Genomic DNA, 28000 nt, shown 5'->3' with positions numbered 1-28000 from the left:
ACCCAATGGTCGAACTAAATTTTGCAATCTATGGGTTTGCCTGAAATCATCAATCAATTAATCCTGTTACCTTGAAGACAATCATGTTACTAAGTTCCACCATTCTCAAATTCAAAAGTTACATATTACCTGAATATATGCATTCCCCACTGAGTGAAGCGCTGTCAGTCATTTGGGTGCCAAGTAAATCCTTTCACCTCAGGGAGCTTCTTCAACTCCCATGTACTCTCTCTTCAAACTTTCTCAACATGTTCCTAAACTTAAGTATGGTTACAACCAGTCTACAGATAAAATTTTGTCTGAATGTCTTTCAAAGCCTTCTTTGAGAATGTCCTTGTGCCCACTCTCCAATAGATGCAACAGCGGAAAAATCCACGACCCATAACTTTGATGGCCATGAAAAGTAGTACGTAAAAATTCTGGATAAAACAGAGTATCGATACGCGAGCTGAGGTTCACTAACCAATTCAAAGAAATCATCATGATTTATCTTGGAATTCTCAATATCCAAACGCTAAACACTGTAAACCTTGCATTTTACTGTTTTACCTCAATATTTCAAGGCCTTTTCTAAAGGTAGAACATTCATAGACAGGATATAGATACAGCTAATGAATTTGAAGGTATGGAGCGCAAGACGGTACCATCTTCTTCAACGAAGTTCGGTTAAAATCCAACAGCCCTGAATGCCTGTATCATCAAGCATTCAGTTCTAATCATACAGTACAAAATCAACAGGCATAACTAAAAAATCAACAGGCATAAATAATTGTATCACCATATTTTCTTTTACTAACCGCTTTGATCACCAGCTCAAATATCATAATGACATCCACTTCAAGTACTTGTATTCTAAAATATATCAGTTTTCTTAATAATAATTGCTATAAATTTCTTAACAAAATCACCACTCATAGAAAAAAAGGCATAAAATACTTTTTCCATTGGGTAATAATTAGTGTGTAATACATAGTTGAATGAGATTTCAGGCACTAAAATACCTCAACATTTCTGGTTGTAAACGGTTGTTGATAATCCGTGAAAAAGAGAGGGCTGATGTGGAGCAGCGGCATCAGGGAAATAGACAAGCCCCCCTCCCCTTCATTAAATGTGCTTCAGTGTTCGGGTACTATTGCCAAGTCATTTGATCAAGACAATACAAAATTCAAGTTGGGTACTAGATAGAACTGGGGGTATCAATAACTGTTGCTAGAGCCATGTGGTTGGAGAGCGTAGGGTTGTACCCAAACAATGTGGCCTGCTAAATGATTTGAACAAAATCAATGTTTAAAACTTTTCCGGGCTAAAGCCCAACAACTCTTATGAAAAGAAGAATATCAAGACCTATTTAGTAAGTGTATCTCTCGCAAATGATAAGATTTTTTCTCAGAACAAATGCTATGCATAGGTGTACAATTTTATGGCCCACCCCATCAAAACATGATTGGCAAAATTGTAGGAGAAACCCCCCAAGAATGATGGTGACAAAACCATATGCAAGCACCTATTTGCAACGTTCCAAGACCAAAGTTCGTAAAATGAGAGTAACCTCGCAAATGTGTGCTTTCACATCCCTAAATTCCTCAACAACTTTGTTCTGGAGGTAAGAACCTGTTTGGGCCAACCAATTTACAATATAAAGTGGTGGGCCCCACAGAATCAAAACAAGAGTTGTCAAATGGTTGGATGATATGAACGTTGGGTGACAAAAGCATACTAGTCATATATTCTTGACTGTCAAGGACCGTCAAAACGGTTCAATCCTTGATATTTAATCCAACATTTGAAGTACCACCTTCACGGGCACCATATAATTTCTCTGCGAGTACATTCATATATCATCATTCCACATCAGAGGGCTGATGTGGAGCAGTGGCATCAGGGAAATAGACAAGCCCCCAATGCCAGTTGGGTCACCATATATCAGCCACAGTTCAACCCAATGGTCGAACTAAATTTTGCAATCAATGGGTTTGCCTGAAATTATCAATCAATTAATCCTGTTACCTTGAAGACACTCATGTTACTAAGTTCCACCATTCTCAAATTCAAAAGTTACATATTACCTGAATATATGCATCCCCCACTGAGTGAAGCGCTGTCAGTCATTTGGGTGCCAAGTAAATACTTTCACCTCAGAGAGAGCTTCTTCAACTCCCATGTACTCTCTCTTCAAACTTTCTCAACATGTTCCTAAACTTAAGTATGGTTAAAACCAGTCTACTGATAAAATTTTGTCTGAATGTCTTCCAAAGCCTCCTTTGAGAATGTCCTTGTGCCCACTCTCCATCTCAATAACTACCTACCTTTTGAAACCATCACAATCAAGAAAACATCACATTCCATAGTGACATTAAAATTATATCAAAAGCCCAAATAAAACATACGTTTGAGCAAAAAAGAAAGTGGAAAATAAAACTGACCAAAAAATAAAATCAAAGACCATAAAAAAATTGCACCAAATTAGAAACCGTGCATAACTAAATTCCACGCCTCTTTTTACGTTGAGGCAATACGAAGAACATATTTCAGATCAAATTTACTATTGCCACTTGAGAAATAAAAAGTAAAAAAGAAAAACAAAAGAACAAAATAACGTGCGCCAAAATTGACTGAAAAACAGCAAGAAACTCCTTCCAAAATCATCACACTTTTAGCATCCTTTCTCATTTATTTACAACCTATTTCAACCCAGCGAAAATATACGAATGTATCAAAAATCTCATTGTGAATCCCCATCCAACAACCAAAAGAAAAGAAGGGTGAAAAATTCAAGAAGATGCCTCAATGACCCAGCAAAATCAATAAATGCAACAGCGGAAAAATCCATGACCCATAACTTTGATGGCTAGGAAAAGTTGTAAGTAGAAATTCTGGATAAAAAAGTATCCATATGCAAGCTGAGATTCACCAACCAATTCAAAAAAATCGTCACGATTTCTCTTGGAATTCTAAATATCCGAAGGCTAAACACCGTAAACCTTGCATTTTACTGTTTTACCTCAATACTCTACTCAACTAAGCCTTTGTCTTTCACTAATATTGAATTAATTACAAATATGCTACAGAGTGTTTTTATAGAACACTCAAAAGAGAAAAATGGAAAGATGAAGAGTAACTATGGCAAGAGATAAAGAAAGAAATCCTAGAAAGAGATAATGATAGAAATCCTACCTCCAATAAATCTGGCATAGTTGCCAATCTAACCAAACTGCCTATTCTACCCCACACCCAAATCAACGGTGACTCTCACATATTCTAACATGCCCCCTCAAACGTATATGGATCGGAAATCTATCTACGTTTGATTAAAATAAATATCCCCAATATGAAAAATAAAATCCTCCATTAGAAATTCCCATAAGAAAATAGAATCCTATTATTTGAAGCGCACTACAAAAAATTTGACGATGAAGATCCCTTGATGATGATGACTGGTGTTGCCGATGACGATGACTCATGTTGATTGCCGCTTTGTTGATGTGTAGTGAAACGGCTTAAAACCCAATGGATGATAACGAATCATGGCCTCAATGGGGCCAGATGATACTCAAGCCTCGATGGATGAGTAAGAACGGGTCTCTATGGACCAATGCCGGAATAGGCAAGAATGAACCTCGATAGGCAAGAATGAACCTCGATGGGCAAGAAAGGGCCTCGATGGGCAAGAAAACATGGGTCGATTTTACTGATCCTAATGGCATTGGAAACTCTCTTTCAGGCACGCACTTCAAAAGAATTGAAGAACCTCAATTGAAAGGAGGCCATATTTTAGGCACGCACCTTAAGAAATGTACCTCAACCGAAATAAGACAAGAAAGAATCTGAGAATAAGAGGAAAAGACTGTAGGAAAGAGACCAACAACTAGCAGCTATATTGCAAAAGGCGTGACAATATTAGGACTTGTGGATTTTTATTCAAGGAGTGCGAATATCAAATTTGGGCGACAATATGAATGGGTGCAAAGGAGATTCTAAAAAGGGAGTAGATATTTCACTAAAGACAAAAGGAAAGGGTGTCCCAAGGAAAACCACAAGTTCTAAATATAAGAGGAAAAGCATGGATATTATAATGGAGGGGCTGACTTTATCAAATCTTGGAATAGGGTTAGGCTAATTTCACCTTTTTCAACACTAGCCTTCTCCCTGATCGCATGCCTTTTTTTTCCATGATATAACTTGTCTATCCCCGTACTGCCAATGCTTGAATTATAGCCATTACATATACCTAGCTCAACCTCCCTAACCTAGTTTTTTCTGAATCTTATTATTTGTTTGTAAACTCTTCTCTTTCTTTTCTTTATAATAATTGCGCATTGATATAAACGGACGGATTCATCAGCCCGAACCATTCCATATCCATATCAAGATTTTATTGATCCAATTGCAGACACTTGTTGTCAGCCGTTGAATTGACAGAACATAGTTTTTTTTTTTGTTTAGGCACACGTCGGAAACCGATAACATAACTCATTCATCAAGGACATCACTAAATATGAAATGGGACTCTAGTTCAGGATGGTGGAAAAATAGGATGTTCGCCCATTTTCTTCCCAAAAAGATAACGAGATCTGTGGCAATGGCCGCGACTGAAGCAACGCGGTGAGAAGCACGGAGGAGATGGCAGAGGGTGATCACAATCTTTTCTTTGCAGGATACCTTTGATGGGAATGATAAGACCCGCGGTTGCAAGTCTTGGGACGACAAAGGTGATGAGCTATGGAGGAGAAATGAAGGGAAAGGAAATGGGGTTGCAGACTTGTAGCAAGAGCAAGAGGGCCGGTGGACAACTGATTTAGTCGTCCGCCTGAGGACGGCGCTGTTAAGAGTTGTGCTCAGTATGTGGTCGGATCGACCCGCTGTGATTCCATGATAAATTATAAGAAGATTTTCACTAATATTGAATTAATTAAAAAGATGCTAAAGAGTGTTTTTTTAGAACACTCAAAAGATAAAAATAGAAAGACGAAGAGTAACTATGGCAAGAGATAAAGAAAGAAATCCTAACCAAGGAAAGAGATAAAGATAGAAATCCTATCTCTACTAAATCTAGCATAGTTGCCAATCTAACCAAACTGCCTATTCTACCCCACACCCAAATCAACGGTGAATCTCACATATTCTAACAATCTCAAAGCATTTTCTAAAGGTAGAACATTCATAGATAGGGTATAAATACAGTACAAAATCAACAGGGATAACTAAAAAATCAACAGGCATAAATAATTGTATCGCCATATTTCCTCCTCTCTTTTTTTGAATGATATTGCCATATTTCCTTTTACTAACCGCTTTGATCACCAGTTCAAATATCCCAATGACATCCATTTCAACCACTTGTATTCTAAAATATATCAGCTTTCTTAATAATAATCCCTATAAATTTCTTAACAAAATCAACACTAATAGGAAAAAGGCATAAGATAGTTTTTCCATTGGGTAATAATTGGTGTGTAATACATAGTTGAATGAGATTTCAGGTACTAAAATACCTCAAAGTTATCTTTTACTAACGGCTTTGATCACTCGTTGATAATCCCTGAAAAAGAGAGGGCTAATGTGGAGCAGTGGCATCAGGGGAATAAACAAGCCCCCTTCCCTTCATTAAATGTGCTTCAGTGTTCTGGTACTATTGCCAAATCATTAGATCAAGAAAATACAAAATTGAAGTTGAGTATTAGATAAAACTGCTGGTATCAATAACTGTTGCTAAAGCCATGTCAGAGTTTTCTAGAAACACATAGAACTCATGAAAACCCACACCCCTTCCTCCATTTCTTTCCTCAACAACAGAAAGAGGCCTTTTCTCTTATGACATCAGCTCCCAAATAACATGATTAGGATAGCTTTGGTTGGTTTTTTATCAGAAAGGAGGCAAAACAAAGTAGGTGGCTGTAAAGCATACATAGTCTCAGTTATATGTTTTTTATGTTTTTGTCTTATATTTCTTTTATCATTTGACCCTAGTTACCCTCTGATTGCACTGAGAATAGTCACTAATGTCATGACTGCAACCTATGGGACTTTCCCCTGTTATATTCCCTTCCAACTAAAATTCCAATTACCACAACTCCATGTCTTGACAGTTCTGTGAGTGTGTGTTGATAAACAAATGTATAGATCCATCTGTTAATTATCCGAGAATATGGCCTTGTTTATTCCAGGAAACAGGTGGTAAAAGTATATATGACCGTACATTTAAAGATGAGAACTTCACGCGTAAGTTAATCTACATCACCCAATTCGTGTGTTTCTGTATCGGTTTGCATAATGCATTTGATTCTGAGCTGCTTAATTTTTACAGTGGCCCATGTGGAACCTCGGGTTCTTAGTATGGCAAATGCTGGACCCAACACCAATGGAAGCCAATTTTTCATTTGCACTGTCAAAGTAACCTGCTCTATCCACACTATTTTGAGAAACTGGATTACCATTTATTGGTTCCTAGCACTTAAATTCATCTTTGTAGCTTGTTCAGATGTCCTACGATATCAGATTTCAATCTACGATCTACTTGTATGGACTGGAAACAATCTTTTAGTTGGAAGAAAGAAAAAAACCTAAAATTTACCTGAAAATAATATTTGTTCAAATCTAGTAAAAGCCCAATAAAGATCGGGCAATACCAACCCAGTTTCCTTTTTCATATTATTTATTGGGTGTCTATCACAACTGAGTCCATTCTTAGTAAAACACCAAGATACATATGGCATAAACAGAAGCTGACATGTTTGAAAACTGATCTGGATGCATACACCATGGTTGGACCAGCGGCACGTCGTGTTTGGGCAGGTTCTGGAGGGCATGGAAATTGTGCAGCTGATCGAGTCTCAAGAGACAGACAGAGGTGACCGCCCGAGAAAGAAGGTGGTCATTAGCGACTGCGGTGAGCTTCCTATGGTCTGAGTAAGAATCAGTCCCCATTTTTCTTTTACTGTGTTTTTTCCGCCAGTTTCATGAGCCACACCCATTATAGAGGGATTGTAGCAAAATGATGTGGAGTATAGACAATAGACTTAAGTTTTTTATGATTGGGAGGAACTAATCAGAGATGACTATGAATCTTGGAGATCAACAATGAAGATCATGAATGCATAGGCTTTTTTTGCCCATTTAAATTTAGAAATTGCCACTGTAGTCCTATATTGCTTAACTAATATCGGCACCCATTGTTGTGATCGACCCACAATTATCTATTTTTAGCTTCTCTAATTTAGCTTTTACAGTTCCCAACAAATTCAGACCAGAAGGGGTGTATTTATCAAACATAGTCTGCAAAGGTAAAAAATGTCAAGCCAAAATGACAGGTATAAAAGCCAAATATCAAGGCTGGTGCCTCCTGCACTGGATTTCACACTCGAGCCCCATATAATTTCTCATACAATGGATGCACAAAATGAGTGGGTAGGAGTCCAAGTGGGGCTTAGTTGTTTTACCATCCATTTAATGGCCACCAACATAAAGAGGTCACATATAATTACCTGTTTTAAAATCTCAATGGTAACGAATATTGAATACCCTTTCACGTAAAACAAACCTCCATCAAGATGGAGGTTTGTTCACTAGAGGTTTGTTTGGTTGCGCCAAAACATGGAAAAATCATAGTAAAAGTACATAGTTTTCTTTGCCCAACATTCTTTGGTGGTTATTTTGCTATTTACATGACAGTCCTAGCTAGAGGTGATTTTGTCAAATACAAGTCTTTTCTTAGGCTCGGTTCTTTCATACGTAAAATAGGCGTAAAACAAATTTTACAGCCATTTTTAAGTGAAAAAATGGTGATAAAATATCCCCAATATGAAAAATAAAATCCTCCATTAGAAATTCCCATAAGAAAATAGAATCCTCTTATTTGAAGCGCACTACAAAAAATTTGACGATGAAGATCCCTTGATGATGATGACCGATGTTGCCGATGACGATGACTCATGTTGATTGCCGCTTTGTTGATGTGTAGTGAAGACGGCTTAAAACCTAATGGATGATAACAAATCATGGCCTCAATGGGGCCAGATGATACTCAAGCCTCGATGGATGAGTAAGAACGGGTCTCTATGGACCAATGCCGGAATAGGCAAGAATGAACCTCGATGGGCAAGAAAGGGCCCCGAAGGGCAAGAAAACATGGGTCGATTTTACCGATCATTATGGCATTGGAAACTCTCTTTCAGGCACGCACTTCAAAAGAAATGAAGCACCTCAATTGAAAGGAGGCGATATTTTAGGCACGCACCTTAAGAAATGTACCTCAACTGAAATAAGACAAGAAAGAATCTGAGAATAAGAGGAAAAGACTGTAGGAAAGAGACCAACAACTAGCAGTTATATTGCAAAATGCGTGACAATATTAGGACTTGTGGATTTTTATTCAAGGAGTGCGAATATCAAATTTGGGCGACAATATGAATGGGTGCAAAGGAGATTCTAAAAAGGGAGTGGATATTTCACTAAAGACAAAAGGAAAGGGTGTCCCAAGGAAAACCACAAGTTCTAAATATAAGAGGAAAAGCATGGATATTATAATGGAGGGGCTGACTTTATCAAATCTTGGAATAGGGTTAGACTAATTTCACCTTTTTCAACCCTAGCTTTCTCCCTGATCGCATGCCTTTTTTTTCCATGATTTAACTTGTCTATCCCCATACTGCCAATGCTTGAATTATAGCCATTACATATACCTACCTCAACCTCCCTAACCTTTTTTTTTTCTGAATCTTATTATTTGTTTGTAAATTCTTCTCTTTCTTTTCTTTATAATAATTGCGTATTGATATAAACGGACGGATTCATCAGCCCAAACCATTCCATATCCATATCAAGATTTGATTGATCCAATTGCAGACACTTGTTGTCAGCCGTTGAATTGATAGAACATAGTTTTTTTTTTGTTTAAGCACACGTCGGAAACCGATAACATAACTCATTCATCAAGGACATCACTAAATATGAAATGGGACTCTAGTTCAGGATGGTGGAAAAATAGGATATTCGCCCATTTTCTTCCCAACAAAGAGAGCGAGATCCGTGGCAATGGCCGCGACTGAAGCAATGCGGTGAGAACCACGAAGGAGATGGCTGAGGGTGATCACAATCTTTTCTTTGCGGGATACCTTTGATGGGAATGATAAGACACGCGGTTGAAAGTCTTGGGACGACAGAGGTGATGAGCTATGGAGGAGAAATGAAGGGAAGGGAAATGGGGTTGCAGACTTGTAGCAAGGGCAAGAGGGCCGGTGGACAACTGATTTCGTAGTCCGCCTGAGGACGGCGCTGTTAAGAATTGTGCTCAGTATGTGGTCAGATCGACCCGCTGTGATACCATGATAAATTATAAGAAGATTTTCACTAATATTGAATTAATTAAAAAGATGCTAAAGAGTGTTTTTACAGAACACTCAAAAGATAAAAATAGAAAGATGAAGAGTAACTATGGTAAGAGATAAAGAAAGAAATCCTAAGCAAAGAGATAAAGATAGAAATCCTATCTCTACTAAATCTAGCATAGTTGCCAATCTAACCAAACTGCCTATTCTACCCCACACCCAAATCAACGGTGAATCTCACATATTCTAACAATCTCAAAGCATTTTCTAAAGGTAGAACATTCATAGATAGGGTATAAATACAGTACAAAATCAACAGGGATAACTAAAAAATCATTGGTGTGTAATACATAGTTGAATGAGATTTCAGGTACTAAAATACCTCAAAGTTATCTTTTACTAACCGCTTTGATCACTCGTTGATAATCCCTGAAAAAGAGAGGGCTAATGTGGAGCAGTGGCATCAGGGGAATAAACAAGCCTCTTCCCCTTCATTAAATGTGCTTCAGTGTTCTGGTACTATTGCCAAATCCTTTGATCAAGAAAATACAAAATTCAAGTTGGGTACTAGATAAAACTGCTGGTATCAATAACTGTTGCTAAAGCCATGCCAGAGTTTTATAGAAACACATAGAACTCATGAAAACGCACTCCCCTCCCTCCATTTCTTTCCTCGAACAACAGAAAGAGGCCTTTTCTCTTATGACATCAGCTCCCAAATAACATGATTAGGATAGCTTTGGTTGGTTTTTAATAAGAAAGGAGGCAAAACAAAGTAGGTGGTTGTAAAGCATACATAGTATTAGTTATATGTTTTTTATGTTTTTGTCTTATATTTCTTTTATCATTTGACCCTAGTTACCCTCTGATTGCACTGAGAATAGTCACTAATGTCATGACTGCAACTTATGGGACATTCCCCTGTTATATTCCCTTCCAACTAAAATTCCAATTACCACAACTCCATGTCTTGACAGTTCTGTGAGTGTGTGTTGATAAACAAATGTATAGATCCATCTGGTAATTATCCGAGAATATGGCCTTGTTTACTCCATGAAACCGGTGGTAAAAGTATATATGACCGTGCATTTAAAGATGAGAACTTCACGCGTAAGTTAATCTACATCACCCAATTCGTGTGTTTCTGTATCGGTTTGCATAATGCATTTGATTCTGAGCTGCTTAATTTTTACAGTGGCCCATGTGGGACCTGGGGTTCTTAGTGTGGCAAATGCTGGACCCAACACCAATGGAAGCCAATTTTTCATTTGCACTGTCAAGGTAACCTGCTCTATCCACACTATTTTGAGAAACTGGATTACCATTTATTGGTTCCTAGCACTTAAATTCATCTTTGTAGCTTGTTCAGATGTCCCACGATATCAGATTTCAATCTACGATCTACTTGTATGGACTGGAAACAATCTTTTAGTTGGAAGAAAGAAACCTAAAATTTACCTGAAAATAATATTTGTTCAAATCTAGTAAAAACCCAATAAAGATCGGGCAATACCAACCCAGTTTCCTTTTTCATATTATTTATTGGGTGTCTACCACAACTGAGTCCATTCTTAGTAAAACACCAAGATACATATGGCATAAACAGAATTTGACATGTTTGCAAACTGATCTGAATGCATACACCATGGTTGGACCAGCGGCACGTCGTGTTTGGGCAGGTTCTGGAGGGCATGGAAATTGTGCAGCCGATGGAGTCTCAAGAGACAGACAGAGGTGACCGCCTGAGAAAGAAGGTGGTCATTAGCGACTGCGGTGAGCTTCCTATGGTCTGAGTAAGAATCAGTCCCCACTTTTCTTTTACTGTGTTTTTTTCTCCAGTTTCATGAGCCACACCCATTATAGAGGGATTGTAGCAAAATGATGTGGAGTATAGACAATAGACTTAAGTTTTTTATGATTGGGAGGAACTAATCAGAGATGACTATGAATCTTGGAGATCAACAATGAAGATCATGAATACATAGGCTGTTTTTGCCCATTTAAATTTAGAAATTGCCACTGTAGTCCTATATTGCTTAACTAATATCGGCACCCATTGTTGTGATTAGGGCTGCACATTTAACCGCCTAAACCGATAAACCGAACCGAACCGGGCCTTTCGGTTTGGTTCGGTTCGGTTTTTAGTGGCATTGGTTCGGTCACGGTTTCGGTTTTCCATAAACCGTTTGGATCGGTTCGGTCACGGTCTTGGAAAAATTTAAACCGAACCGAACCGATGAACCGATGGTATTTTTGCCATTTTTTAATTTTTTTTTATAAATCATATATATATATATATATATATATATATATATATATATATATATATATATATATCAATTTTCTTTACTTGGCACACCCAAATCTAATGTATTTAACCAGAAAGAGAAGAGACCGACCAAAATGGGTGGTTCCAAGTAAATAAATGGGCGGAAATATAACACCAAAGACCAAAAGAATAACTTAATACATGCTGAAAACTGAAGTAAAATTTCATCAAAAATGTTTTTTCTTGTAATCCAAACGGGGCATAAAAGTAGCAACAATCCAACTCAAGGAAATCGGATAAACTGTGAACCGAACCGAACCGATCCGGTCAAGATCGGTTTGGTTCGGTTCGGTTTGACCCCCAAACGGTTCGGTTACGGTTTGGAAATTTTCCAAACCGATGGCATCGGTTCGGTTCAAGAAATCCCCCAAAACCGAACCGAACCGAACCATGTGCAGCCCTAGTTGTGATAGACCCACAATTATCTATTTTTAGCTTCTCTAATTTAGCTGTTACAGTTCCCAACAAATTCAGACCAGAAGGGGTGTATTTATCAAACATAGTCTGCAAAGGTAAAAAATGTCAAGCCAAAATGACAGGTATAGAAGCCAAATATCAAGGCTGGTGCCTCCTGCACTGGATTTCACACTCGGGCCCCATATAATTTCTCATACAATGGATGCACAAAATGAGTGGGTAGGAGTCCAAGTGGGGCTTAGTTGTTTTACCATCCATTTAATGGCCACCAACTTAAAAAGGTCACATATAATTACCTTTTTTTAAATCTCAATGGTAACGAATATTGAATACCCTTTCACGTACAACAAACCTCCATCAAGATGGAGGTTTGTTCACTAGATCTTTGTTTGGTTGCGCCAAAACATGGAAAAATCATAGTAAAAGTACATAGTTTTCTTTGCCCAACATTCTTTGGTGGTTATTTTGCTATTTACATGACAGTCCTAGCTAGAGGTGATTTTGTCAAATACAAGTCTTTTCATAGGCTCGGTTCTTTCATACGTAAAATAGGCATAAAACAAATTTTACAGCCATTTTTAAGTGATAAAATTTATTTTATGCCAGTTTACATCGAAAGAAATAGAACTTTACAGTTTAACTTTCCTATCAAATCAAGAGGAAAAAGAAAGTAAAGAAATGGGAAACTATATCCCTTTCCTTCTACTTGTATATTACATGCATCCAAACGGGCCCTTGAGGGGTCTAAAAAAATGGACAAAATAAGCTATTTTATGAGAGGAAGCATGGAGGAATCACAAGATTTGTGATAAACATGAGAAGAAGCTAGGTGGGCCGGTCTAACAAAAAGTACAAAATAAGCTATGATTTGTGGACACGTACACGAGTGTCTCATCTCGACACGGACACAGAGTGTCTGACTCGCCAAATTCACAAAATTTAGAAACGGGGACACGCCTAAAATAGAACGTACATATAATATTGATTTGTGGACATGGATTCGTGCGCCGAGTTCCGACACGGATTTGAGGTATCTAACAAGGCAACCCCTAAAAGTCTAAAAATAGTGTCACATTCATACACATACATACATATAAAGTTACCGACACTTCTAGCAGTACACTTAAAAGTATCTAAAGGAGTGTCGACACATGTGGACACAGGTGTCATGTCGGACACGACACGACACGTGTGTAGGCAATAAATTCAAAGTGTCGGCCAAATCATAGAAAATAAGCTAATTTATAACCGAAAATATCTAGGAATCAATAAGATTTGTGATAACAAGGGATGAATATATCTTGAATTACCACTGTATGGCCTATTTCAGTGCCTTCGCAATTGTAGATTTAATAGAAATTGTGGACCATAGCTTTCCCCACAGTAAAATATTTATTAACTACTTTAGTTCTGTTGTGTCTTTGTACGTATGAGTTTTTCGATCTTGCTTCTCTGCTGCATCCATGCATGCCCTTTAAATAACTCTTACATAATAGCCTTCCATAGCTGCTTAAATAATAGAAGACAAGGAGAGTTTGCCCCATATATTATAAAAGAGCATAAATTGATCGTTTGTGTAGTGAAATCATAAATTTAAGCTCTTAAATCTTACTATTGCCATTCTCACCACATAAAAAACATATATTTTTCCTGCACAAATCATGAGCTTGTTATAAAAAAAAATGGAAAACTCATAAAGAAATATAAGTTGTTTCTATCATGTACCAAATTATAAAAAAGAAAAAAGAAGACGACGAGGAAATTGCAAAAGGAGGTCATCAGATCCAAAATTTACCTTGCAGTAGAGTGTTGTCGCCGTTACCATCCGATGGGCAGCGCAGAAGGCAAGGCGTCATATAAGCAAGGGGTGAAAGCATAGAACGTGGTAGAAGAAGATAAATTATAAGTGTAAAGCTCCTGAAATCTCATCCTGTTGAGATCATATGAATAGACCTTATGAAATATCTTAACAAAAACAATGTCGAAATCCGGATGAAAAGCCACTGGTCGGATATCCATGCAATCCTGACGAAAAGGAGTCTGTCGGGATTCTATGAAATCCGGATGCAAAGACATTGGTCGGAGTTCTATGAAATCCGGATGAAAAACCACGGGTGGGAGTTCTATGTCATTGTGAACCGTTTCTGTTATGGTTTTGACAAGGATACTCTTCTTTAGGATCCATTCTCCAGCAGGAGAATTGTGGCATTTCATGAACACCCAAATTCTCAACTGGTTCTCGGAATGTGCCAAATAATGGAGAAATCCTCCCGACACACAAATACCTCTTAGGAAGGAAATATTCTCCCGCACTTGTATCTCCCGAAAGGGCTCCGGCACTTGTATCTCCCGAAAGCTCCCTTCCTCCACATCGAATTCAATTATGTTATTCGCTGACAGGACAAACACAACCCCATTCAGAGAAACAGTTCCTTTCGTGCCGTAGCCCTTGTAAGAAGCAAATGGCGGTTCGAACATCTTAGACTTAAGCCAAATGCCTGTTTCTGAAGAGAATATGCGGAAGCCAAATATAGACCTAGAAGATGACGATACCAAGATACTAATGACTTTGTAGTGAGGGGAGATGTGAGGATCGAAAGCTAAGACGGCAAGAGTGAAAAATTCACGTTTTGCTAAGGTTGGGAGATAAGGCAAAGCGAACCATTTATTGGTAAGGGGGTTACAAACGTAGTAGATTTCTCTAATAAATGTGGAGAGAAGAAGTAAACCATTTTGGTGAGATTTAATTATACAGTGGGGGATGTTCTTCATACCATTAATAATGTTACTAACAACGCGTTCTTCTATTCCTGGTGATGATTGCAGATCAACATGTCGTATGCTATTTCTGGAGTTTGTACCAAAGTCTTCACAGAGGAGACCGGACATGGTTAGGGTTGGTTTATTTCGAGAGATGAAATTGGAAATCAAGGTGTGAAATGATTTGGAGAGAGACTTGCATCTCACTAGAGGCTTTGCAGGTAATCGGAAAAGGATTTCCATCACCAAATCATCACCCAAAAAAACACTCATCATCTTTGCCCCACTCATCTTTGTCTTATACAGTTTAACAATACACCAAAAAAACAAAACCCTAATAAGAGAGAGAGAGAGAGAGAGAGAGAGAGACAGAGAGAGAGAGAAGAGTACCAAAGTGGAGCAAATCGTCAAGTCTCTGTTCTTACAGCTTGCTTCATTTTATGAGATCTCGATCTCTCTCTCTCTATATTCATAGAGGATAAAGATGGAAGGAGATTTACTCAAAAAAAAAACGAAACCCTAATATTTATTACCACAGCTTATTAGGATGTGTCCGATTTTCAGTCCTTAGGGAAGTCAATGTGAAATCAAGACCGTTGATCGCTAATTGGTCTTGGTCCGGACTACAAAATCGACCCTTAAAGTAAACTAGTGGCAGACCCGTGCGATACCAGGGCGAGAAAAAAAAATGCTTTTAAACTGTTTTAAATAAAGATACATTTTAAAAGAGATCCATGAGGATAAATGTTGATAACTAGGGCTGCAACTCGAGCCGGGTTTTACCCGACCCGCATCGACCCGACCCGAAAATAGCTTGGGTCAGGTTCAGGTTTCATGGGTTTCGGGTCGAGCCGGGTTCAGCATTCAAAAGCCCGCATGAATCTCGGGTCGAGCCGGGTTTGAAGGGGCCGACCCGACTCGACCCGAGTTACATAAGTTATAGTATGTACATTTTTTTCTATTGTTAGTTAAAAGTTAAAGTGATAATTACATTTACACCCCCTCTAGACACATCCACTTCCACCCCTATAGTTTAAAACGTGACAAATACACCCTTGTAGTTTCAATTTGTTTAAGGTAGGCCCCCTCAGCTGAAGGTTCGTCCATAGATTGAAGGGTTAGGATGATCCGATGGAGCTGATTTTTTGGGCACACCCTATCTATGTCAGGACCCATCAAATGAACGCTTTGGATCATCCAAACAATGTGGGCCCACATTATTTGGATGATTTTTTTGGTAGTGTTTGGATTCGGGTAGGGGCCCACATTATTTGGATGATCCAAAGCGTTCATTTGATGGGTCCTGACATAGATATGGTGTGCCCAAAAAATCAGCTCCATCGGATCATCCTAACCCTTCAATCTATGGACGAGCCTTCAGCTGAAGGGGCAAACCTTTAACAAATTGAAACTACAGGGGTGTATTTGTCACGTTTTAAACTATAGGGGTGGAAGTGGATGTGTCAGAAACTAGAGGGGGTGTAAATGTAATTATCCCAAAGTTAAAAGTGAAAACCCACGCACCCACTGTTACCGTATGTGAGTGTAATTTCTGCTTCTATGAGTTGAGTTGATTCAAGTGTTTGATTCAGCATTGTTTGATTGTAATTACAACATTGTTTGATTACAGCATTGTTTGATTCAAGTGTGATGTGAGTGTAATTACATCATTGTTTGATTCAACTGTAATGTCAGTGTAATTTCTGCTTCTATGAGTTGAGTTGCCTTGCCAAACAAGAATTTTCCTTAAAAATTTGCGTCAACGTGAAAAAACCCGACCCGACCCGAACCGACCCGAGATTTATCATGGGTAGGGCCGGGTTTGGGAATCGTGGGTTTTTCGAAAAAAAACCCGACCCGACCCGATCCGAGATATTTCTCGGGTAGGGTTGGGTTCTCCAAAACCCGACCCGCCCGACCCGAGTTGCAGCCCTATTGATAACCCTATTAAAAAAAAAAAAAAAAAAAAAAACCTAAATGTACAAACAAATTAGGAATTAATGGGCGAGAAAAATTATAAATCAATTTTTAGAAAGTCGTAGAAGCATAAACCAATATATAAATTAATTGCAAAAAAATGCCTTTTCTTTAAGGAATAAGACATGGCACAATAAAAAAGAGTACCTGGTGTCTGATATAACGATGTATTTTGAGCAGAAGATATAGGGAAAGTTGCAGAAATGGTATGGACGAAGGATGGAGGCAAGGAAACTATATTTAAATAGGTGGAGTTCGGGAAGGGTTGTGATCCTTCATAGGGTTTGATTGGAGAGAGAGAGAGAGAGAGAGAGAGAGAGAGAGAGAGAGAGAGAGAGAGAGAGAGAGAGAGAGAGAGAGAGAGAGAGAGAATAAAACGGTTAGAAATGCCTTGCATAGATGCGTTGAAAAAAGGGCTGAAGTTAAAAAAAAAAGAAAAAACAAGGCTGAATGCGGTATGCAGAGGGGGCGCCACGTGGCACACCCTCAGCGTACCACATCCAGCTCTATATATATAGAATAGATGAAGCTTGATGAATCAAGGGTCTAAATGATCCCACCACAGTGTTCCCGATGGTAAGTCACCATCCGATCAACGGTTGTCACAATCTAAATTGAACAGCAACCCTGTTCGTTTCAGATTGTGACAACCGATGGTGAGGTCCCCAACCGATTATTGCCCAAAAATTAACATAGCTTATGTTAATTTTTGGGCAATAATCGGTTGGGGACCTCACCATTGGTTGTCACAATTCTGAAACTAAAAAGGAAAGATTGTCAGAATCGCTTTAAGTCCAAAATTTGGACTTTAACATTTTCTTTAATTTTGCACTCGTGTTTTGGATTGCGGGAATATATAAAGTAGGAATCAATGCAAAATAGGATGTTTGGTTCGACTGCCCTTGCGGAAAAGGAAGACGGAAATCTCGTGGGAATACAGATTGCGTATTGTTTCTCTACTGGGGGCTTAGTCAGGATAGGGGTTAGTCGGGACGGATTTTCACGACTTTCAGCAGACTTGACGCGTCAGCCATTGTCGCATCTGCCTTTTTTCGGGAACTTTAGAACAGCCCCTTTGTCATAATTTTCTAAAATCCGAAGACTTGTTACCTGGCGTTACCTTCGAGTTCTCGGTATAAATAAAAACGCTCAACTAGTTGTCTCGCTCAAACAGGTGTAACTTTAAAAAGTTCTTACCGCGCAATTGATCACTTCTTTCCCTTGGTGGAGCATCCCTGGTGTGATTTAGGCCATTTCTGGCAACTAGAAATTTTTTTTCATTATAAATTGGTTGCTGCAAGTGGTGAGATAGGGAAGGGGTTGTGGGCTCTCTCTGGTGAGATTTAAGGCATGTCCAGAAAGAATTATTTTTTTTCATGATAAATTAGTTGCTGCATGTTGTTGGAGACTTGGAGAGCGTAGGGTTGTACCCAAACAATGTAGCCTGCTAAATGATCTGAACAAAATCAATGTTTAAAACTTTTCCAGCCCAACAACTCTTTAAAAAAAAAAGAATATCAAGACCTATTTAGTAAATGTATCTCTCGCAAATGATAAGATTATTCTCAAAACAAATGCCATGCATAGGTGTACAATTTTATGGCCCAACCCTTCAAAACATGATTGCTAAGTGGTTAGTAAAATGAGAGTGACCTTGCAAATGTGTGCTTTCTCATCCCTAAATTCCTAAACAACTTTGTTCTGGAGGTATGGACCAATTTGGGCCCACCAATTTACAACCATGCTTTTCATGAGTATAAAGTGGTGGGCCCCACAGAATCAAAACAGGAGTTGTCAAATGGTTGGATTATACGAAGCTTGGGTGACAAAAGCATACTAGTCATATATTCTTGACCGTCAAGTACCGTCAAAACGGTTCAACCCTTGATATTTAACCCAACATTTGAAGTACCATATAATTTCTCTGCGAGTACATTCATATATCATCATTCAGGGCTCCAAGGTCTACAATTTGACCATCTGCTTCTTTAAATTCTGGTGGGTCCTTAGTATGTCCTAAGGCTAGCTCCCCAGTGCCAGTGGTGTCACCATATATCAGCTACGGTTCAACCCAATGAGAGCATCTGGTCCTACTAAATTTTGCAATATATGGATTAGCCCGAAATTATCAATTAATTAATCCTGTTACCTTGAAGACAATCACATCACTAAGTTCCACCATTCTCAAATTCAAAAGTTACAAATTACCTGAATATATGCATCCCCCACTGAGTGAAGCGCTGTCAGTCATTTGGGTGCCAAGTAAATCCTTTCACCTCAGGGAGCTTCTTCAACTCCCATGTACTCTCTCTTCAAACTTTCTCAACATGTTCCTAAACTTAATTATGGTTACAACCAGTCTACTGATAAAATTTTGTCTGAATGTCTTTCAAAGCCTTCTTTGAGAATGTCCTTGTGCCCACTCTCCATCTCAATAACTACCTACCTTTTGAAACCATCACAATCAAGAAAACATCACATTCCATAGTGACATTAAAATTATATCACAAGCCCAAATAAAACATATGTTTGAGCAAAAAAGAAAGTGGAAAATAACACTGACCAAAAAATAAAATCAAAGACAATAAAAAAATTGCATCAAATTAGAAACCGTGCATAACTAAATTCCACGCCTCTTTTTACGTTGAGGCAATACGAAGAACATATTTCGGATCAAATTTACTAATGCCACTTGAGAAATAAAAAGTTAAAAGAAAAACAAAAGAACAAAATAACGTGCGCCAAAATTGACTGAAAAACCGCAAGAAACTCCTTCAAAAATCATCACACTTTTCGCATCCTTTCTCATTTATTTACAACCTATTTCAACCCAACGAAAATATACGAATGTATCAAAAATCTCATTGTGCATCCCCATCCAACAACCAACAGAAAAGAAGGGTGAAAAATTCAAGAAGATGCCTCAATGACCCAGCAAAATCAATAAATGCAACAGTGGAAAAATCCATGACCCATAACTTTGATGGCTAGGAAAAGTTGTAAGTAGAAATTCTGGATAAAAAAGTATCCATATGCAAGCTGAGATTCACCAACCAATTCAAAGAAATCGTCACGATTTCTCTTGGAATTCTAAATATCCGAAGGCTAAACACCGTAAACCTTGCATTTTACTGTTTTACCTCAATACTCTACTCAACTAAGCCTTCGTCTTTCACTAATATTGAATTAATTACAAATACGCTCAAGAGTGTTTTTATAGAACACTCAAAAGAGAAAAATGGAAAGATGAAGAGTAACTATGGCAAGAGATAAAGAAAGAAATCCTAGAAAGAGATAATGATAGAAATCCTACCTCCAATAAATCTAGCATAGTTGCCAATCTAACCAAACTGCCTATTCTACTCCACACCCAAATCAACGGTGACTCTCACATATTCTAACGTGCCCCCTCAAACGTATATGGATTGGAAATCTATCTACGTTTGATTAAAATAAATATCCCCAATATGAAAAATAAAATCCTCCATTAGAAATTCCCATAAGAAAATAGAATCCTCTTATTTGAAGCGCACTACAAAAAATTTGATGATGAAGATCCCTTGATCATGATGACTGATGTTGCCGATGACGATGACTCATGTTGATTGCCGCTTTGTTGATGTGTCGTGAAGACGGCTTAAAAGCCAATGGATGATAACAAATCATCGCCTCAATGGGGCCAGATGATACTCAAGCATCGATGGATGAGTAAGAACGGGTCTCTATGGACCAATGCCAGAATAGGCAAGAATGAACCTCGATGGGCAAGAAAGGGCCTCGATGGGCAAGAAAACATGGGTCGATTTTACCGATCCTAATGGCATTGGAAACTCTCTTTCAGGCACGCACTTCAAAAGAAATGAAGCACCTCAATTGAAAGGAGGCGATATTTTAGGCACGCACCTTAAGAAATGTACCTCAACTGAAATAAGACAAGAAAGAATCTGAGAATAAGAGGAAAAGACTGTAGGAAAGAGACCAACAACTAGCAGCTATATTGCAAAAGGCGTGACAATATTAGGACTTGTGGATTTTTATTCAAGGAGTGCGAATATCAAATTTGGGCGACAATATGAATGGGTGCAAAGGAGATTCTAAAAAGGGAGTGGATATTTCACTAAAGACAAAAGGAAAGGGTGTCCCAAGGAAAACCACAAGTTCTAAATATAAGAGGAAAAGCATGGATATTATAATGAAGGGGCTGACTTTATCAAATCTTGGAATAGGGTTAGGCTAATTTCACCTTTTTCAACACTAGCTTTCTCCCTGATCGCATGCCTTTTTTTTCCATGATTTAACTTGTCTATCCCCGTACTGCCAATGCTTGAATTATAGCCATTACATATACCTAGCTCAACCTCCCTAACCTATTTTTTTTTCTTAATCTTATTATTTGTTTGTAAACTCTTCTCTTTCTTTTCTTTATAATTATTGCGCATTGATATAAACGGACGGATTCATCAGCCCGAACCATTCCATATCCATATCAAGATTTGATTGATCCAATTGCAGACACTTGTTGTGAGCCGTTGAATTGATAGAACATAGTTTTTTTTTTGTTTAGGCAAACGTCGGAAACCGATAACATAACTCATTCATCAAGGACATCACTAAATATGAAATGTGACTCTAGTTCAGGATGGTGGAAATATAGGATGTTCGCCCATTTTCTTCCCAACAAAGATAACGAGATCCGTGGCAATGGCCGCGACTGAAGCAACGCGGTGAGAAGCACGGAGGAGATGGCTGAGGGTGATCACAATCTTTTCTTTGTGAGATACCTTTGATGGGAATGATAAGACCCGCGGTTGGAAGTCTTGGGACGACAGAGGTGATGAGCTATGGAGGAGAAATGAAGGGAAGGGAAATGGGGTTGCAGACTTGTAGCAAGAGCAAGAGGGCCGGCGGACAACTGATTTAGTCGTCCGTTTGAGGACGGCGCTGTTAAGAGTAGTGCTCAGTATGTGGTCGGATCGACTCGCTGTGATACCATTATAAATTATAAGAAGATTTTCACTAATATTGAATTAATTACAAAGATGCTAAAGAGTGTTTTTACAGAACACTCAAAAGATAAAAATAGAAAGATGAAGAGTAACTATGGCTAGAGATAAAGAAAGAAATCCTAACCAAGGAAAGAGATAAAGATAGAAATCCTATCTTTAATAATTCTAGCATAGTTGCCGATCTAACCAAACTGCCTATTCTACCCCACACCCAAATCAACGGTGAATCTCACATATTCTAACAATCTCAAAGCATTTTCTAAAGGTAGAACATTCATAGATAGGGTATAAATACAGTACAAAATCAACAGGCATAACTAAAAAATCAACAGGCATAAATAATTGTATCGCCATATTTCCTCCTTTTTTTTTTTGAATGATATTGCCATATTTCCTTTTACTGACCGCTTTGATCACCAGTTCAAATATAGCAATGACATCCATTTCAACCACTTGTATTCTAAAATATATCAGCTTTCTTAATAATAATCCCTATAAATTTCTTAACAAAATCAACACTAATAGAAAAAAGGCATAAAATAGTTTTTCCACTGGGTAATAATTGGTGTGTAATACATAGTTGAATGAGATTTCAGGTACTAAAATACCTCAAAGTTATCTTTTACTAACCGCTTTGATCACTCGTTGATAATCCCTGAAAAAGAGAGGGCTAATGTGGAGCAGTGGCATCAGGGGAATAAACAAGCCTCTTCCCCTTCATTAAATGTGCTTCAGTGTTCTGGTACTATTGCCAAATCCTCTGATCAAGAAAATACAAAATTCAAGTTGGGTACTAGATAAAACTGCTGGTATCAATAACTGTTGCTAAAGCCATGCCAGAGTTTTATAGAAACACATAGAACTCATGAAAACGCACACCCCTCCCTCCATTTCTTTCCTCGAACAACGGAAAGAGGCCTTTTCTCTTATGACATCAGCTCCCAAATAACATGATTAGGATAGCTTTGGTTGGTTTTTAATCAGAAAGGAGGCAAAACAAAGTAGGTGGTTGTAAAGCATACATAGTATTAGTTATATGTTTTTTATGTTTTTGTCTTATATTTCTTTTATCATTTGACCCTAGTTACCCTCTGATTGCACTGAGAATAGTCACTAATGTCATGACTGCAACTTATGGGACTTTCCCCTGTTATATTCCCTTCCAACTAAAATTCCAATTACCACAACTCCATGTCTTGACAGTTCAGTGAGTGTGTGTTGATAAACAAATGTATAGATCCATCTGGTAATTATCTGAGAATATGGCCTTGTTTATTCCAGGAAACCGGTGGTAAAAGTATATATGACCGTACATTTAAAGATGAGAACTTCACGCGTAAGTTAATCTACATCACCCAATTCGTGTGTTTCTGTATCGGTTTGCATAATGCATTTGATTCTGAGCTGCTTAATTTTTACAGTGGCCCATGTGGGACCTGGGGTTCTTAGTATGGCAAATGCTGGACCCAACACCAATGGAAGCCAATTTTTCATTTGCACTGTCAAGGTAACCTGCTCTATCCACACTATTTTGAGAAACTGGATTACCATTTATTGGTTCCTAGCACTTCAATTCATCTTTGTAGCTTGTTCAGATGTCCAACGATATCAGATTTCAATCTACGATCTACTTGTATGGACTGGAAACAATCTTTTAGTTGGAAGAAAGAAAAAAACCTAAAATTTACCTGAAAATAATATTTGTTCAAATCTAGTAAAAGCCCAATAAAGATCGGGCAATACCAACCCAGTTTCCTTTTTCATATTATTTATTGGGTGTCTATCACAACTGAGTCCATTCTTAGTAAAACACCAAGATACATATGGCATAAACAGAAGCTGACATGTTTGAAAACTGATCTGGATGCATACACCATGGTTGGACCAGCGGCACGTTGTGTTTGGGCAGGTTCTGGAGGGCATGGAAATTGTGCAGCTGATCGAGTCTCAAGAGACAGACAGAGATGACCGCCGGAGAAAGAAGGTGGTCATTAGCGACTGCGGTGAGCTTCCTATGGTCTGAGTAAGAATCAGTCCCCATTTTTCTTTTACTGTGTTTTTTCCTCCAGTTTCATGAGCCACACCCATTATAGAGGGATTGTAGCAAAATGATGTGGAGTATAGACAATAGACTTAAGTTTTTTATGATTGGGAGGAACTAATCAGAGATGACTAAGAATCTTGGAGATCAACAATGAAGATCATGAATGCATAGGCTGTTTTTGCCCATTTGAATTTAGAAATTGCCACTGTAGTCCTATATTGCTTAATTAATATCGGCACCCATTGTTGTGATAGACCCACAATTATCTATTTTTAGCTTCTCTAATTTAGCTGTTACAGTTCCCGACAAATTCAGACCAGAAGGGGTGTATTTATCAAACATAGTCTGCAAAGGCAAAAAATGTCAAGCCAAAATGACAGGTATAAAAGCCAAATATCAAGGCTGGTGCCTCCTGCACTGGATTTCACACTCGAGCCCCATATAATTTCTCATACAATGGATGCACAAAATGAGTGGGTAGGAGTCCAAGTGGGGCTTAGTTGTTTTACCATCCATTTAATGGCCACCAACTTAAAAAGGTCACATATAATTACCTTTTTTTAAATCTCAATGGTAACGAATATTGAATACCCTTTCACGTACAACAACAAACCTACATCAAGATGGAGGTTTGTTCACTAGATATTTGTTTGGTTGCGCCAAAACATGGAAAAATCATAGTAAAAGTACATAGTTTTCTTTGCCCAACATTCTTTGGTGGTTATTTTGCTATTTACATGACAGTCCTAGCTAGAGGTGATTTTGTCAAATACAAGTCTTTTCTTAGGCTCGGTTCTTTCATACGTAAAATAGGCGTAAAACAAATTTTACAGCCATTTTTAAATGAAAAAATGGTGATAAAATTTATTTTATGCCAGTTTATATCGAAAGAAATAGAACTTTACTGTTTAACTTTCCTATCAAATCAAGAGGAAAAAGAAAGTAAAGAAATGGGAATCTATATTCCTTTCCTTCTACTTGTATATTACATGCATCCAAACGTGCCCTCAAGGGGTCTAAAAAAATGGACAAAATAAGCTATTTTATGAGAGGAAGCATGGAGGAATCACAAGATTTCTGATAAACATGAGAAGAAGCTAGGTGGGCCGGTCTAACAAAAAGTACAAAATAAGCTATGATTTGTGGACACGGACACAAGCAGGGGCGATGCCAGAAATTTTGCACAAGGGGGGCAAAAATTATAGTAATTTTTTCTCTCCAAACAAATGAAAGCAATATTATAGTAAAGGGGGGCATATTTTAGAAGGAAGGGATAAAAAATGGTAAAATTAAAATTTTAAACTTATTTTCTATCTTAGGGATGATTGGAAAGGGGGGCATATTTTTTTAAAAAGGGGGGTAAGTATAAAAAATATTAAAAAATAAAGGAATATTTTTTTTCCCAAAAAATTAAGTGGGGCAATTGTCCCCCTTCCCTTTCAAGTGTCATCGCTCTGGGCACGAGTGTCTCATCTCGACACGGACACAGAGTGTCTGACTCGCCAAACTCACAAAATTTAGAAAGGGGGACACACCTAAAATAGAACCTACATATAATCATGATTTGTGGACATGGATTCGTGCGCCGAGTTCCGACACGGATATGAGGTATCTAACATGGCAACTCCTAAAAATCTAAAAATAGTGTCACATTCATACACATACATGCATATAAAGTTACCGACACTTCTATCGTACACTTAAAAGTGTGTAAAGGAGTGTGGACATAGGTGTCATGTCGGACACGACACGACACGTGTGTCGGCAATAAATTCAAAGTGTCGGCCAAATCATAGAAAATAAGCTAATTTATGACCGAAAATATCTAGGAATCAATAAGATTTGTGATAACAAGGGATGAATATGTCTTGAATTACCACTGTATGGCCTATTTCAGTGCCTTCGCAATTGTAGATTTAATAGAAATTGTGGACCCTAGCTTTCCCCACAGTAAAATATTTACTAACTACTTTAGTTCTGTTGTGTCTTTGTACGTATGAGTTTTTCGATCTTGCTTCTCTGCTGCATCCATGCATGCAGGGGCGATGCCAGAAATTTTGCACAAGGGGGGCAAAAATTATAGTAATTTTTTATCTATCTTGAAATTAAGATAGAAAAAATTTCTATCTGAAATTTTGCACAGGGGGGCAAAAATTATAGTAAATTTTGCACAAAAAAGGGAGATAAAAATGGTAAAATTAAAATTTTAAACTTATTTTCTATCTTAGGGATGATTGGAAAGGGGGGCATATTTTTTAAAAAAGGGGGTAAGTATTAAAAAATTATTAAAAAATAAAGGCCTTATTTTTTTTTTCCAAAAAAATAAGGGGGGCAATTGCCCCCCTTTCCTCTCATGTGGCATCGCCCCTGCATGCATGTCCTTTAAATAACTCTTACGTAATAGCCTTTCATAGCTGCTTAAATAATAAAACACAAGGAGAGTTTGCCCCATATATTATAAAAGAACATAAATTGATCGTTTGTGTAGTGAAATCATAAATTTAAGCTCTTACATCTTACTATTTCCATTCTCACCACATTAAAAAACATATATTTTTCCTGCACAAATCATGCTTGTTATAAAAAAAAAATGGAAAGCTCATAAAGAAATATAAGTTGTTTCTATCTTGTACCAAATTATAAAAAGGAAAAAAGAAGATGACGAGGAAATTGCAAAAGGAGGTCATCAGATCCAAAATTTACCTTGAAGTAGAGTGTTGTCACGATTTCCATCCGATTGGCAGCGCAGAAGGCAAGGCGTCATATAAGCAAGGGGTGAAAGGATAGAACATGAGAGAAGTAATTGGAAATCTATTATTATAAGGGTAAAGCTCCTCAAATCTCATCCTGTTGAGATCATATGAATAGACCTTATGAAATATCTGAAAGAAAACAATGTCGAAATCCGGATGAAAAGCCACTGGTCGGAGATCTGTGAAATTCGGATCAAAAGAACTTGGTGGGAATTGTATGAAATCCGGATGCAAAGTCATTGGTGGGAGTTGTATGAAATCTGGATGAAAAACCACTGGTGGGAGTTGTATGTCATCGTCAACCATTCCTGTTATGGTTTTGACACGGATACTCTTCTTTAGGATCCATTCTCCAGCAGGAGAATTGTGGCATTTCTTGAACACCCAAATTCTCACCTGGTTCTCATAATGTGCGCAATAATGAAGAAATCCTCCTGACACACATATATCTCTTTGGATGGATATATTCTCCGGCAATAGTATCTCACGAAAGCTCTCTTCCTCCACATCGAATTCAATTACGTGATTCAATGACAGGAAAAACCCAACCCCATTCAGAAAAACAGTTCTCCTCATGTTGAATGTGTTGTAAGGAGCACATGGCCGTTCGAACATCTTAGACTGAAGCCAAATGCCTGTTTCTGAAGAGAAAATCTGGAACCCAAATAGAGACTCAGAAGATGACAATACCATGATACAAATGACTTTATAGTGAGGGGAGATGTGAGGATCGAAAGCTAAGACGGAATGAGTGAAAAATTTACGTTCTTCGAAAGGTGGGGAAGGGGGCAAAGCGAACCATTTATTGGTAAGGGGGTTACAAACGTAGTAGATTTCTCTATTTGTTTGGGAGAAAAGAAGTAACCCATTTTGGTGATCTCTCAATATACAGCGGGGGATGTTCTTCATACCATTAATAATGTTACTAACAACGCGTTCTTCTATTCCTGGTGATGATTGCAGACGAACATGTCGTATGCAATTTCTGGAGTTTATATCAGAGACTTGACAGAGGAGACCGGACATGGTTAGGGTTGGTTTTTTTCGAGAGATGAAATTGGAAATCAAGGTGTGAAATGATTTGGAGAGAGACTTGCATCTCACTAGAGGCTTTGAAGGTAATCGACAGAGGATTTCCATCACCAAATCATTACTCAAAACACCACTCATCATCTTTGCCCTACTCATTTTTCTCCTACACAGACTATCAATTTAACACCAAAAAAACTAGACCCTAATAAGAGAGAGAGAGAGAAGGAAGAGTACCAAAGTGGAGCAAATCGTCAAGTCTCTGTTCTTGCAGCTTGCTTCATTTCATGAGATCTCTCTCTCTCTCTGTATATATATATATATACTCATTCATACAGGATAAAGATGTAAATCATGTAAGG

At 38.0% G+C, this 28000-nt stretch overlaps 2 protein-coding genes and 1 pseudogene across 12 annotated transcripts; 2 read left to right on the top strand and 1 right to left on the bottom strand.

The window, feature by feature from the left end:
* Positions 1-2: 2 nt before the first annotated feature.
* LOC143860164 (F-box protein At5g49610-like) lies at positions 3-28000 on the bottom strand. 11 transcript variants are annotated; one of them, XR_013239616.1, is made up of 4 exons: positions 13865-15455; positions 2067-2306; positions 1002-1261; positions 3-690 (listed from the first exon to the last, which is right to left on the bottom strand). XR_013239616.1 is itself a non-coding variant. In XM_077370712.1 (2 exons), exon 1 carries the CDS (start codon positions 15118-15120, stop codon positions 13888-13890), a length of 1233 nt encoding a protein of 410 aa, XP_077226827.1. In that variant the 5' UTR covers positions 15121-15460; the 3' UTR covers positions 1984-2302; positions 13865-13887. The 11 variants fall into 11 exon arrangements, 3 of the variants coding, with proteins under 3 accessions (XP_077226827.1, XP_077226829.1, XP_077226828.1); XR_013239615.1 differs by having other exon boundaries at positions 1002-1258; XR_013239617.1 differs by lacking the exons at positions 3-690; positions 1002-1261 and adding an exon at positions 1342-1977.
* LOC143861626 (photosynthetic NDH subunit of lumenal location 5, chloroplastic pseudogene) lies at positions 6805-11116 on the top strand (annotated as a pseudogene).
* Positions 17678-23835, top strand: LOC143861625 (photosynthetic NDH subunit of lumenal location 5, chloroplastic-like). The gene is made up of 4 exons (XM_077372518.1): positions 17678-17788; positions 23094-23148; positions 23234-23319; positions 23701-23835. The coding sequence occupies exons 1-4, from the start codon at positions 17678-17680 to the stop codon at positions 23833-23835; spliced, it is 387 nt and encodes a 128-aa protein (XP_077228633.1).

The sequence above is a fragment of the Tasmannia lanceolata genome, unplaced genomic scaffold (genome assembly GCF_043159265.1).
Source record: "Tasmannia lanceolata isolate RefF3 unplaced genomic scaffold, GAP_Taslan_0.1 ptg000037l, whole genome shotgun sequence".
NCBI classification, from domain to species: domain Eukaryota; kingdom Viridiplantae; phylum Streptophyta; class Magnoliopsida; order Canellales; family Winteraceae; genus Tasmannia; species Tasmannia lanceolata.
Note: the sequence above shows the minus strand (reverse complement) of the source record. Positions and strands in the feature narration are given on the sequence as shown.